Source organism: Schistocerca piceifrons, chromosome 8 (genome assembly GCF_021461385.2).
Source record: "Schistocerca piceifrons isolate TAMUIC-IGC-003096 chromosome 8, iqSchPice1.1, whole genome shotgun sequence".
In the NCBI taxonomy this organism is placed as follows: Eukaryota; Metazoa; Arthropoda; class Insecta; order Orthoptera; family Acrididae; genus Schistocerca; species Schistocerca piceifrons.
The window spans coordinates 19,730,754-19,743,649 of record NC_060145.1 but is presented as its reverse complement, the minus strand read 5'-3'; the positions used below and the strand labels follow the sequence as shown (position 1 = coordinate 19,743,649).

The window sequence follows — 12,896 nt, the reverse complement described above, 5'->3', positions numbered from 1 at the left end:
AGGATGCTCTGAACAGCTGGTGTGGATGTGGGAGAGGAAAGACTGAGGACTTTTATTAAGGATAGGAGTTGACGGGTGTGTTCATTGGCTGAATTGATGTGTAGGTGAAGAATTAGATGGGTGAGGGCAATGGATTGTTCAGTTTGGAATTGGTATAGGGACTAATGGAAAGAAGGGTTGCAGCCAGAGATGGGAACTTTAAGTGTAAGGCCTTTCAGGGTAATGCCAAATGTCAGACAAGCCTGAGAAAATAAAATATGGAAGCGTAACCTGGCTAGGGCGAAGGCTTGTTTGCAGAGGGAATGTAAATAAAACTTAATGGGGTCATTGTGGGGGTGTTGTGAGGGTGACATGGTATTAGAAGGTGGAAAGTGTAACATGAGGCTGAAATGAAAATGAAAATGAAAATATATGGGGAGAGATAAAGGTGAACTAGAAAGAAACTGGAGATCTGGTGTGAAAAAAGGCAAAAAGTGTTGGTTAAAGCTGGGCTATGTTGATCCTGTGGTGAACTTGGGTTGGTAGACAACGATGTGCACAAAGGTTAGGTGGTTGTGTTGCCGCCAAAACACGTTAAAGGGTGGAGCAATTCAGGAAAATTTCGAAAAAACTGCGTATAAATGTATTAAAAGGAGTGGTTTTGTGGTGGCAGATTGTGAAAATGAGGCTAACAATTGTCTGACGAAGAAATAATGACGTTAAAACCTGTGGAAAGCGGCTAAAAAAGATCAGTGATGTGGGAAAAACAAAATGGAAAAAAAAGCGAAAGTTATTAGAACTAGCCGAAATGGCTGTTTAATAGCTGAAAGGAACTGTTTGTGAACTGGAAACGGTGGATTTTATAGCAGCGGTAGTGCTGAAAGGGGAAAAAATTTTTTTGGTTATGGTTTGGAAGTGGGTTACGTATTATTGAGTATATATAGGTGGGATAAAATTGTATGGTAGATTTGGTAAAGAGGAGAAGGTGAATACAAAGTGAAACTACTTGCAAAAACAGAAAGAGAAAATAAGATGACAGGAAAGATTTCGAAATGTAACAGTGACAATAACAAATGTAATTGTTGGGTTCAAAATTAATGATATGAATATAATAGAGGGACACATTCCACGTGGGAAAAATATATCTAAAAACAAAGATGATGTGACTTACCAAACAAAAGTGCTGGCAGGTTGATAGACACACAAACAAACACAAACATACACACAAAATTCAAGCTTTCGCAACCAAGGGTTGCTTCATGAGGAAAGAGGAAAGGAGAGGGAAAGACGAAAAGGTGTGGGTTTTAAGGGAGAGGGTAAGGAGTCATTCCAATCCCAGGAGCGGACACACATATCCATCTCCACATATACAGACACAAGCAGACATATGTAAAGGCAAAGAGTTTGGGCAGAGATGTCAGTCGAGGCAGAAGTACAGAGGCGAAGATGTCGTTGAATGACAGGTGAGGTACGAGCGGCGGCAAACTTTGTATTTACAATGAGTTGCCGCAAGCAATTGATGACTTGCAAATAATCAATGTCCTTCAACATATACAATTTTCATGTAAGATAATCACACAAGTTCATAAGTCACTGCTATCTTTAACATCACTGCGACTCTTCTAGTGCGTGTCTTTTACTGTCCGGGTCTACTAGTGCCCATCTTCTTCTGTCCGGCCACGGCTAGGCAGCGCGCCACTTCTATTCTATTCTCTTTGTGTAGACGCTGCTCCTGTGGTGGTGACGTCCCATCAGCATGCAACTGGCTGACGTCATCTCACAGCCCCCTCTGCTGTATCGTTCTTGATCTTCGTGCCGGCGTTCCGTCATTGTTCCTTCAATTTGCATTTTATTTTGTGTTTCTAATCATGCTTTACATCTCACTTTATACACTCTTCAACTATTTCTGAACCAAAGCCAGTACAGTGATTACTAACGCACTATCTCCTACTCTCTCCAACAGCTTTCCATCTATCTTTGCTGTTTTACCTCCTCATAAAAGGAGGGTCCCTCTCAGCCTCAGTTGTAAATGATCTGCGACCCATCCCTTCACCCTCTCCTGTAAAAGATCCATTAACTAAATGCTCTGCTCCTTGAGAAAAAAAAACGTGGGTTCAAAAGCCAAGAAACACAGTTATCTGTTTTTATTTTGTCAATACTGAGAAATGTGCCTCCTTGACTGTATGTATTAGCCACCCCAAATTTCTTTGACATTATTAGAGAATTCAAGAAGTCTTCTCAAGTTATCAATGTTGCAACCATACAACAATATGACCTGTCTGATAACCTGAGAAGAATGAATCAATGAAATTCACTGAGAAAGCCTGACTTCCCACGTATTTCATAATTTCATCATTTGAACTGCTTTCCTCTTAACAAAACACATTATCTAAGCACTCTTCAGTGTTTCCTAATGCAGCTCTTCACTCTTCTTTTTCTGTTATCTTACATGTGTAAACAAATTCTACAGAGGCTTTCAAATCGTGATTGGAACAACGTAGTGAATGCATGCAGTAAAGGATTTTACGATGATAAGTCAGTACTCATTTTATTAAAATATATCTTCTATACACCATGAGCTGCTCCAAAAATGTCTTATTTGCCAAAACCGGTTTTCAGGTTTATAACACACCATCAGTAGCATCTGATACAGAGGAACAAAACTATATGTGCATCAATTTCTACAAAATGATAACTGTACATATATAGCAGTAATATGTCTACTTACATGTGCACTTCTATAGCAATGTTAGCAATGAAATGACATGCTTGTCAGTTAATACAACAGGATCTGAAATATGTCCTGCAACACAGTACACAGTTTGTCATATATGTTACTGCTGTTAAATATTGGCCAGTGACAATTCTTCATAATGTTTGACAAACTGTCATATAGAGTAAATGTGGAACTGACAGGTCAAGGAGTCCTTTCATTATTTCTAAGATGACGTTTATATAAGTCTGTGACATGCATAATGTAAGTACACTTAGATTACTGCTACACATGTACAGTTATCATTTTGCAGAAACTGATGCACATACAGTTGTTTGTTCCCTTGCATCAGGATGCCACTGATGATGGATTATAAACCCAAAAACTGGTTTAAGCAATGTCTTTGATGTCTTTTAACAAATATCCAAGAGTTGTTGAGCACCAATCATTCAAGGTACGATAAGTCAGTACTAATTTTGTTTTCATTTATTTTCCTTATCCACAAAACTTCCCAGGACGTTTTTCATATTCTTGGACTGATCAACCATTCCTACTAACCTCTCCCAAATTGCAAAACCTATCTCCAATGAAAAATTCTCACCCTATGAGTCTGAATTTTTGTGTCATTTCACACACTATTATTACAGCTCAATGTAGGGAGAATAGAAACATCAGGTTTTTCTAACTGCACATGAATGTTAAAAAACTTAACAGAAAATTGTAATCTGAATTCCTCCAATTACTAAAATACCTATTATAAAACTAATTTTGTATTAAGACAGGTCATACATGAAGGACAATTACCATGCTTCAAACTGTCACTGACAAGTGTCATGTAGTGTAGTGCAGACTACCATATGCAGTTCCATGTGAAAGACTTAGAATTACATTTTAATACAAAACAGCTACGAGTACAATTAGTTAGTAATAGTTTTTTACACACTGAGACTTACTCAAACATTAACTCCATGTCTGCAATTCTTTTCTTCTCTTCTTCCCGTTGCATTTTTAACTGATGTTGTGTTCTCAGCATCTGTAATTTTAATGCTGCTCTTTGGATCTTTTCTTCCTCTGCCTCTTCTTGTTCTAGTGCAATGATCCTTTCCAACATTTTAAGATCTTCCTCTACTTGTTCTAATACTTCACGAGCTCTTTTACGTAACTGAAGCTGATACTGCTGTCGGTGAAATACACTGCAAAAACAATAAAATTTATACCATGAAAGGAAGGTCATCTGTATGTACAGTTAAAATTGATCGTAAATCAATAAACAAATAAAATCACAAACTCTTAACAATCAATACTTGTTCTTACTTAAGAAGCTATAAAGAAAAAGGAATGGACAGGAATTTTGGAGGGGTTGTGGCTGTATCCATTTCACTCCTGCCTGCAAACAACTATCATGACTACACACCGATAAGCTCAGAGACTATCGTAACCTGTGTTTCCTTACTGTCTTCTCAATCACTGCATTCCATCTCATTTGAAGAGATTTCAAGACTGCAACCGGTCATCACAAACTTCACTCCATGATATTTCAAGTGGTCACCTGCCAGTCATCTTCAGCTGAGCCATTGTAGATTGATGAGAACATTCTCCGCTCCACCTTATCTGGCGCACTGATGGTATTGCCACGCATGCATCACAGTCATGGTGACACAAGGACTACACACCACCTGGCGGCAGTGCTGTCGCTGGTGGAACTGCAAGGATCAGCTATCTCCGGCATTGCCAATCGCTGCAGTCGGCGAAGTTTTCTGGCGTCTTTGTCCGAAGCAAATCTTGGAAATGTCAGAATTCCATGCATTATCCAGTGGGTAGCCATTTCCATGGTTCACTAGATTTTCCACGATGCATATTTCAACAGATTCTTTTATAATGGAGTCCCAAAAAGATGTTGCTGTGGCCAAAATTAATGTTTTGTCGTACTTCATTGAATGTCAATAGACAATGTTCCACAACTGCTGACTTCCTGTGTTGCACAAGATGAGTGCAGCGTTAATGTTCTGTGCAACATTCTTCCATTGTGTGTGTTTTTTGTCCTATATAGGCCGTACCACAATGGCAAAGTATTTTGTAAATTTCCGCCTTCTCCAATAACAAGTTATCCTTCACTGATCCCAGCAGGTCCGAAATCTTAGATGGTGGGTGGAAAATCACTTTCACCTGAAAATTACTAAGGATTCTTGCTATTTTGAAGGAATTATTTCCAACAAAGGGAGTATGACAAAACATTAATTTTGGCTGCAGGAATGGCTTTTTGGAACTCCATTATAAAAAAATCCATTGAAATATGTATCACGGAAAATCTAATGAACTGTGACAATGGCTATCAGCTGGATAATGCGTGGAATCCTGTCATCTCCAAGATTTGCTCCAGACGAAAACATCAGAATACTCCGCTGACTGTGGCAAGTGGCAACGCTGAAGACAGCTGATCCTTGCAGTTCCACCGACGAGGGCACTGTGTGGTTGTCCTGTCACCGTGACTCTGACACATGCACAGAAATATTATCAGGGTGCTATAAAAGGTACAGCAGAGAATGCCTCTGTCAGTCCACGATGGTTCACCTGAAAGATGACTGCCAAGTGTCCAGTTGAAATACTGTGGAGTGAAATTTACAATGATGATAAAAATTCTTAACGAAGTAAAATGCACTCTATACCACTACGTAATACAGCCATCTTCCCAAAATTATTTTTTGTATCAGGAACCCATCTTAGGAACGATATGTCACAAAATATCAGAAAAATTAAATTCCTTTCACACTTCAAAAGACTCTAATAGACCACCTTCTGTCATATCATCTCTCCCACATACTTGTCCACAACTCATTCTTGTCAAGGTCCCCTGCCTTCCACTCTTCTCTTCCCTTCCCTTGTAAAACATTCCTCTACTGAAAGACTTTACCTTGTAACAGCTATTGTCAATGTAATTTTCAGTCTTCTTCTCTTTCACTATTCCTTCTGTTTATGATAATACTAAACACGGCTTCAAATGTGCTGAAGTAATCAGTATTATTCTTACTCTTAATGCCATAATAATAATACTGTTGCAGAAGAAGCTGAGTAGAACTGAGGTGTAGTGGTGATGATACTACACTGTTGCATGGAGGGTCACAAGTTCATAACTCACTTGGACTGTACAATTTTAATTTCTATATTCGGTTCGAGTTCATTCTAAAAGTATCCACAAATGTCAAGAATCATTGTACTGGAATGTCCTGTAGCTGTATATACACTGTATGTGTTCTGACCGGAGGCAGTTCGCTCCGCTCTCTTGCATGCGCAAGTGCTGAATCAACCTTCGTTAAATGAAGTTACTGTTCGTCATTCATCTACTTGCACTTTCTTATACGTTACAATACTGTTAATGCCAATTATTATTATTAATGTATGTGTTGATGCATGTTATTGCTGGTCCGACGGAAGACAGGATGTTAAGGTCCTAATCTGGTCAGCTTAAATCAGGGTTTCATAGACTGTGGTACACGAGGACATTTTAGGTGGTACACATACAAGTAAACAAAACATATACTGATATAAGAGGAAATCTAATGAAAATGAGAAAGATGAAAAAAAAAAGTAAGTAAACTGTTTATTATTTCAAAAGTAATCACCCTTACTATTAATACTGTGAAACAAGATGGTGAATTGCCTTCATGGAAAAATGTTTGCAGTTGCCTATGCTTCCATGATTGTACCCAAGTGTGCACCTCTTTGTCCAAAGCAAATGAACCACCACAAATGTCTTTCTTCAGGGCTCCAAAACATGAAAATTGCATGGGGAGAGATCGGGACTGTATGAAGGAGGTGTAAGGGCTTCCCACAGAAACCCTTTAAGGGTAGTCAAAACAACCTGTCACCAAAATGCCCACCCACATGTTGTCAGGGTGGTTTTGGTTACACTGCCCAAGTTTCGCTGAGAAGACCTGAAATGACTTTCATGCAATCCTGATTCCTCCTCATGCGATTTCCATATTTTTGGAGCTCTGAAGATAAAACATTCATGGCTGTCCATTTGCTTCAAATGAAGAGTTACACATATGGATACAATCATGGTTCCAGGGGCAACCACAAACATTTTTCCATGAAGGCATTCAACATCTTGTCTGACAATAGGGGTCAATCCATACCAAGTGGTTGCTTGACCATCTAAGAAAAATTTTGTATTTGCTGGGTGAATTCCCCCAATGTTTAATGGAAAATCTCATATAAAGATGTGAAACAAATACTAACAAAGAGATAGAGGGGCTGGCCAGTACTTACCTCAGCTCAGTACAGCCGATAGATACACAAAAAACAGAAACATCTCCTAGGCAGACAGTTCGTCATTTAAATTATTCATATTTTTTGGACATCTCCTAGGCGGACAGTTCGTCTGTTAAATTATTCGTATTTTTTGAGATGTCCAATACCCAGCAGCGGAGCATGCCCTCCAGCATAATTCTAGGGACCTAGGAACCTGCTACACTGTATGTGCCATTTGGCTTCTCCCACCCAACACCAGTCCCTCTGAACTGCGGAGATGGGAACTTGCACTCCAACACATCCTTTCATCCCGCCATCCCCCTGGACTGAACCTACGTTAAACCACCTCACTCCCATTTACTCCTCAGTCTTCTCCTCTTTCCCTTTCCTCTTTAGCCATTCATGCATCTTTTCATCCTACATAGTTGTGTTTATCTTTATACTATATACCTCTTTACTTCTGTATGCATCCTCTTTGGTTTGAAGCTGGCACAGTACTTACAGTAGAATATCTTTGGCTTCCTCTGACAACCATGCCTCCATCCTTGCTACCCTCCCTATTTTCCTTTCCCTGTTGCTTCATAACCTGGGTTGTGAGTAACTGAATCTCCTTTCCCTTCTTCCCTTTCTTTCCCCTCTCTCCTCCGCGATGAAGGAACATTTGTTCCGAAAGCTAGGAACGTAAATTTTTGGTTCTGTTTTTTGTGTATCTATTGGCTGTACTGAGCTGAGGTAAGTACTGGCCAGCCCCTCTATCTCTTTGTTAGTATTTGTTTCCCCCAATGTTTAGTAGTCACAAAAATATTTTTTTTTAAAAATTATTGTTTATTATTTTGAAATGACGGCCATATTTGTTCTAGGCCGCATGCATTTTTTTCGTATTTGCAAGCATCTACATTTTTTTACAGTTATTCAGTAGTGGATTGTCCTAAGCCTTTCAGATAAAATGCATTCAGTTCAACACACTCTGGGCTACAAATTAACATCATTATCACTTAGCTGAACGTATTCTTTAACATATTTTTGACAGTTCAAAATTATCAGCCACAAATTTAAAAAAAAAAACAAAAAAAAAAAAAAACCTCAATTTTTGAACAGTAGTTTCCCAAAGAAAGATTAAATTCTCAGCTTTAATATTTTTTCTGCTATTACACTGTATAGTATAGTTACTTTTTATAGAATATCAATGGTCAGCAGTTTACACCTAAAAAATACGCTATTTTAAAAAATTGATTTTATTTTTATTTTTCCATTTTGTGGCCTGCAATATCTTTGTTGGGGGACCAGATAAAAATCTTAAAATTTCACAGTTAATAGACCTTTATGATATCAAACTTCAGTATAAATTTCAGCTTTGAGATTCAATTGGAAGTTATTGAAAAAGGATTACAAACATGAGTCGAAAATACTTTTTTTAACATCTGCAATATCTGGTAGGCTAATCAAATAAAGTATACCAATTGCATAATGTAACACACCACATTACACTAGCTAATGATTATTTGCCAAAATAATGCTGTGGTAATTGTTTCAGCAGGCTAACAATTGCATCTGCAAGCCTATACAAGTCTGACTGTTGTCTTCCCCCTTACACCAACAATTGTATACTCACACTAAATTAGCTAGAAGTTCTTGAAGTGTGCAGTTGAAAAATGGAGTGTCAGTGTTCTGTTGGTGTTATTATTAATGAAGCATGTCAAAAGTGTGTATGTAGTGTATCCTAAAGACATTACTTTAATCGAAGATTACAGTGAAGAAGAAAAAGTGTTGTTTTACTTACGAGTCGGCCCAGAGGTCAAATCAACGTGCAAGTACCATGAAATGAAATACTTAAGAAATTTTTATCACCTTTTTGGTCAGTTTTGCATGAACTCTTTTGAGAAACATAAGAAACCTATAACAAAAGGTCTGCAAGAAATAACATTTGATCATTATTCTAAAAATAAAAGCTCTTTTGTCAATCTCATACCAGGAAAATCATTGTGTCCAACATGTTATTCCAAGATATTTGTAATTCAAAAGAGAAAGGATAGTGAAACCTCAGATACAGAATTTTGTGACTTATCAGCAACCATTAAAAAAGTAGATACAGCTTGTATCCCGGGTATACCGCCTGCTAGTAAAATTAGAAAACTAAGTCAAGATAAAAGACCAAGTGCCTTGAATACAAAAACTGAGAAAGTGGCAGCTACAGCCAAAAAGAATTTGGAAGTTTCATTTCAAAATACAATTTGTACTAAAACAGATGGAAGTACTAAAACTTCACCAACCGAATATGATGATTTGATAGAAAAACTAAAAACTAAATGCGGTACTTCAAACAAAGAGGATAAAATAAAGATTATCAGTTTACTGCTGAATTCTTAGAGTCGAGCAAAAGTTAGTGATGAATTTAATGTGTCAGAATGTCTTGTTAAATTGACAAGGCAATTAGTAAAAGAACAGGGAATTTTACCAGCATTACAAAAGAAAAGTGCATATAATTTGGTAGACGAAAACACAATCAATAAAGTTATTAAGTATTATGATGATGACAATAACAGCCATTTGATGTCTGGCAAAAAAGGTTAATGTTCTGCAATTTAAATGAACTGTTCACTGAATTTAAAAAAGTAAATCCTGACATTAAAGTTGGAAGATCAAAGTTTTGCGAGTTGACACCAAGATGGTGTATTGTTGCAGGGGCATCTGGCACCCATAATGTGTGTGTGTGTGTGTGTAACAATGGATGACACAAGACAGAACTGAAATGGTGACAGTCATAAAATCACGAGAAGAGTTTTTTGGAGTGTTGGTGGCTAACCTTTAAAATCTGAAAATGCATCATTTTACTGCAAAAGCTAAAAGAAAATTTTTGAAAGACAAAAAGCAAACCTTGAAATTAATAATGAAGTTTGATTTCATACAGGTCTATTAACTGTGAAATTTCAAGATTTTTATCTGGTCCCCAACAAAGATATTGCTGACGACAAAACGGAAAATTTTAAAAAAAAATCCATTTTTTAACATAGTGTATTTTTTACAGTGTAAGCTGCTGACCATTGACATTCTGTAAAAAGTAACTATACTATACAGTGTAATAGCAGAAAAAATATTAAAGCTGAGAATTTAATCTTTCTTTGGAAAACTATTGTTCAAAAATTGAGGTATTTTTTTTTAATTTGTGGCTGATAACTTTGAACTAGTAAAATATATTAAAGAATACATTCAGCTAAGTGATAATGATGTTAATTTGTAGCCCAGAGTGTGTTGAACTGAATGCATTTTATCTGAAAGGCTTAGGGCAATTCACTACTGAGTAACTGTAAAAAATGTAGATGCTTGCAAATACCAAAAAAACGCATGCGGCCTGGAACAAATATGGCTGCCATTTCAAAATAATAAACAATAATTTTTTTAAAAAATATTTTTGTGACTACCAAATATTGGGGAATTCACCCAGCAAATATAAAATTTTTCTGAGATGGTCAAGCAACCAATTATTTTTTCCTTGGACCACTTGGTATGGATTGACCCATAGGGCAAATGTATTAAGAATTATGGCGATTACTTCTGAAATAATAAAGTTTACTCACTTCTTTTCCACATGTCCATTTTCATTTGACTGCTTCTTATGTAAGTAAAATTATACTATTATGTTACTTTATTTTTAAAGAAAAACGACAATGAGAAAACTGATTGATAAAACTAGAATCTAGATAATATTAAAGAAAATGGATTTAACACATAATGTTTGTTTCAGAGTGTATGAAGGACACACGAAGATCAGACTGTATGCTTACCACCACTTCCTTCATTAATCATTGCTGCCTTGACCAGGAGTGTTTCAGCTTGTTTTGACATTTACGATACTCTGATTGGGCCTTGTTAGTGGTTATACAAAAGTTTTCATGCCGTTTTGCGACTACTGCCAACTTACACAGTGCACTAATGTGTCGTGCTGCAGTAGGCATTACACAGTGAACGGTTAATTGTTGTTAGTGTCACATTGCTGGACGTTACGTTAAATGACATTGTGATGTGAAGAAAGTTTGTGTCTGGAACTGGAGTGTTACAATAAACTGATTCTTGACCACTGTAACTGTGATTGTGTGACACACGTCATTGTGTTTTAAGTTAACCATGAAGTGTTATTTAACGAAGCAAGCTCCTCCTACCTCCAAGTATGCAGTTAAAAAACTTAAACCAACACCTAATCGCAAGGATTAATTGACTGATTTCTTTATTAATCCATGTAACAATTTACATTGTGTGGATTTCGTCAGCAAAATCATATACAATACAATATACCTACAATTTATACACATAAAATTAATATTTACACACATTTTTAAAGTATCTTGCATTAGTTTTATATCCTTATGTAATTTTCTTATAGTACTGTACAATTCTGGATTTCATATTATAATTATTTCCTCAAGTATTACAATGCAGGCTACTTTAATTATGCTTCATGTTTTAATTCAGATAGTCTGTTACTGCATAATAACTTTTATTTAATAAAAATTTTTTAGTTTTGTTTTGAACTGTCCAATTGTGTCAATATCTTTTATATTTTGGGGTAATTTATTATATAATTTAACATCATTGTACAACAAGCTCTGCTAAGTTTTAACTTTATTTTTCCCTCTCTAGATGCAGATTGTATTGGTTTTTAGTTTCATAGCTGTGTACTACAGAATTTTTAACATAGCAGTCAATATTATTATTATTTTTTTTTTTTTTTTACATACATAATACTTTGAAAAATGTATTCACAGGGGACAGTTAGGATTTCCAGCTTTTGGAAATGTTCAAGGCAGTGAGCCCCACTGCCACTCCTGGTTATTATACGAATTGCTCTTTTCTGTAATTTGAAAACTATTTGAATATTTTTACCATTAAATCCCCAAAATATTATTCCATAGGTAATAAGAGAGTGGATATAAGAAAAATATACAGATCTGACACATGTAGTATCACACTAACAGAATCGCTACAATATGCTATGTTCTTAGAATTCTGACTGCAGAGTAAGTATTTTAATATGTTCTTCCCACTCTGACTGTCAACATGCATACCAAGAAATTTTGTGTAATCTACACATCCTATAGTTTCATCGTTTAACTTAAAGTTGTTATAGTGTGGTTTTTTGGAGACACAGAAGTTAACAGCATTTCTTTTTTTTTTTTTTTTTTTTAATTTAGTGTTAGTTTATTATTGGATGCCCACACACGTACAATGTTCAGTGTTTGTTCGGCTTTTTCTTTCAGTGCATCTGGTGATTTGTCACTGATTAGAACATTTAAGTTATCTGCAAACAATATTGTTTGTCCATGCTTGATGCTCTGTGGAAAGTCATTTACGTAAAAAGTTACTCACAATTTGCAATTTGCAGTAAAGGTTGGCACAGAAACCAGTGATAATCCACTTCATCAATGCATTGCAAGCTTAGAAATGCTTTCAAATCAAAGCACGATTGGTAAACCTATAGATTTTTTAAAGGAAATTTATGCTTTGTAAAAATGAATCTGTATGAATGGCAAATTTTGTTAACACTGATATGAACTTGATAAAACCCTCATACGTGGCTAGTTTTAGAATTGCAAAGGAAGGAAAACCTCACACAATTGGCAAACCTCTCTTACTGCCAAACACGTCTTCCAGTACCAAAGAAACATTGTTATTACGAATGTAAGAGTGCACTTATATCACTCTTCAAGTACCCGAGATTACAGATGGCACAAACAAGGCTTAGATCCTCACTTTTGTACATTTTGGCTATCATGAAGAATTAAGAGAAGAGTTTTTATTTTGCAAACCATTTGAATCAAATATTCCAGTACACAACATATTCAATATGACTGACTTTCATCTGTAAAAAGTAGGTATTCCTTGGCAAAAAGTGTTGATATTTGTACAGACAGAGCCAAGGCAATGCACAGTCACTGAAAGAGCTGGCAGCAAAAGTGAA

General features: G+C 36.3%; 1 protein-coding gene across 3 annotated transcripts in view; it reads right to left on the bottom strand.

The window, feature by feature from the left end:
• Positions 1-12,896, bottom strand: part of LOC124711589 (trichoplein keratin filament-binding protein) — a 313,083-nt gene that overhangs the window by 67,219 nt on the left and 232,968 nt on the right. For all 3 annotated transcript variants that reach the window (XM_047241740.1, XM_047241738.1, XM_047241739.1), the window contains one exon: positions 3,646-3,885. In XM_047241740.1, coding sequence (XP_047097696.1) covers positions 3,646-3,885 — 240 coding nt within the window. The remainder of the gene's footprint in view (positions 1-3,645; positions 3,886-12,896) is intronic.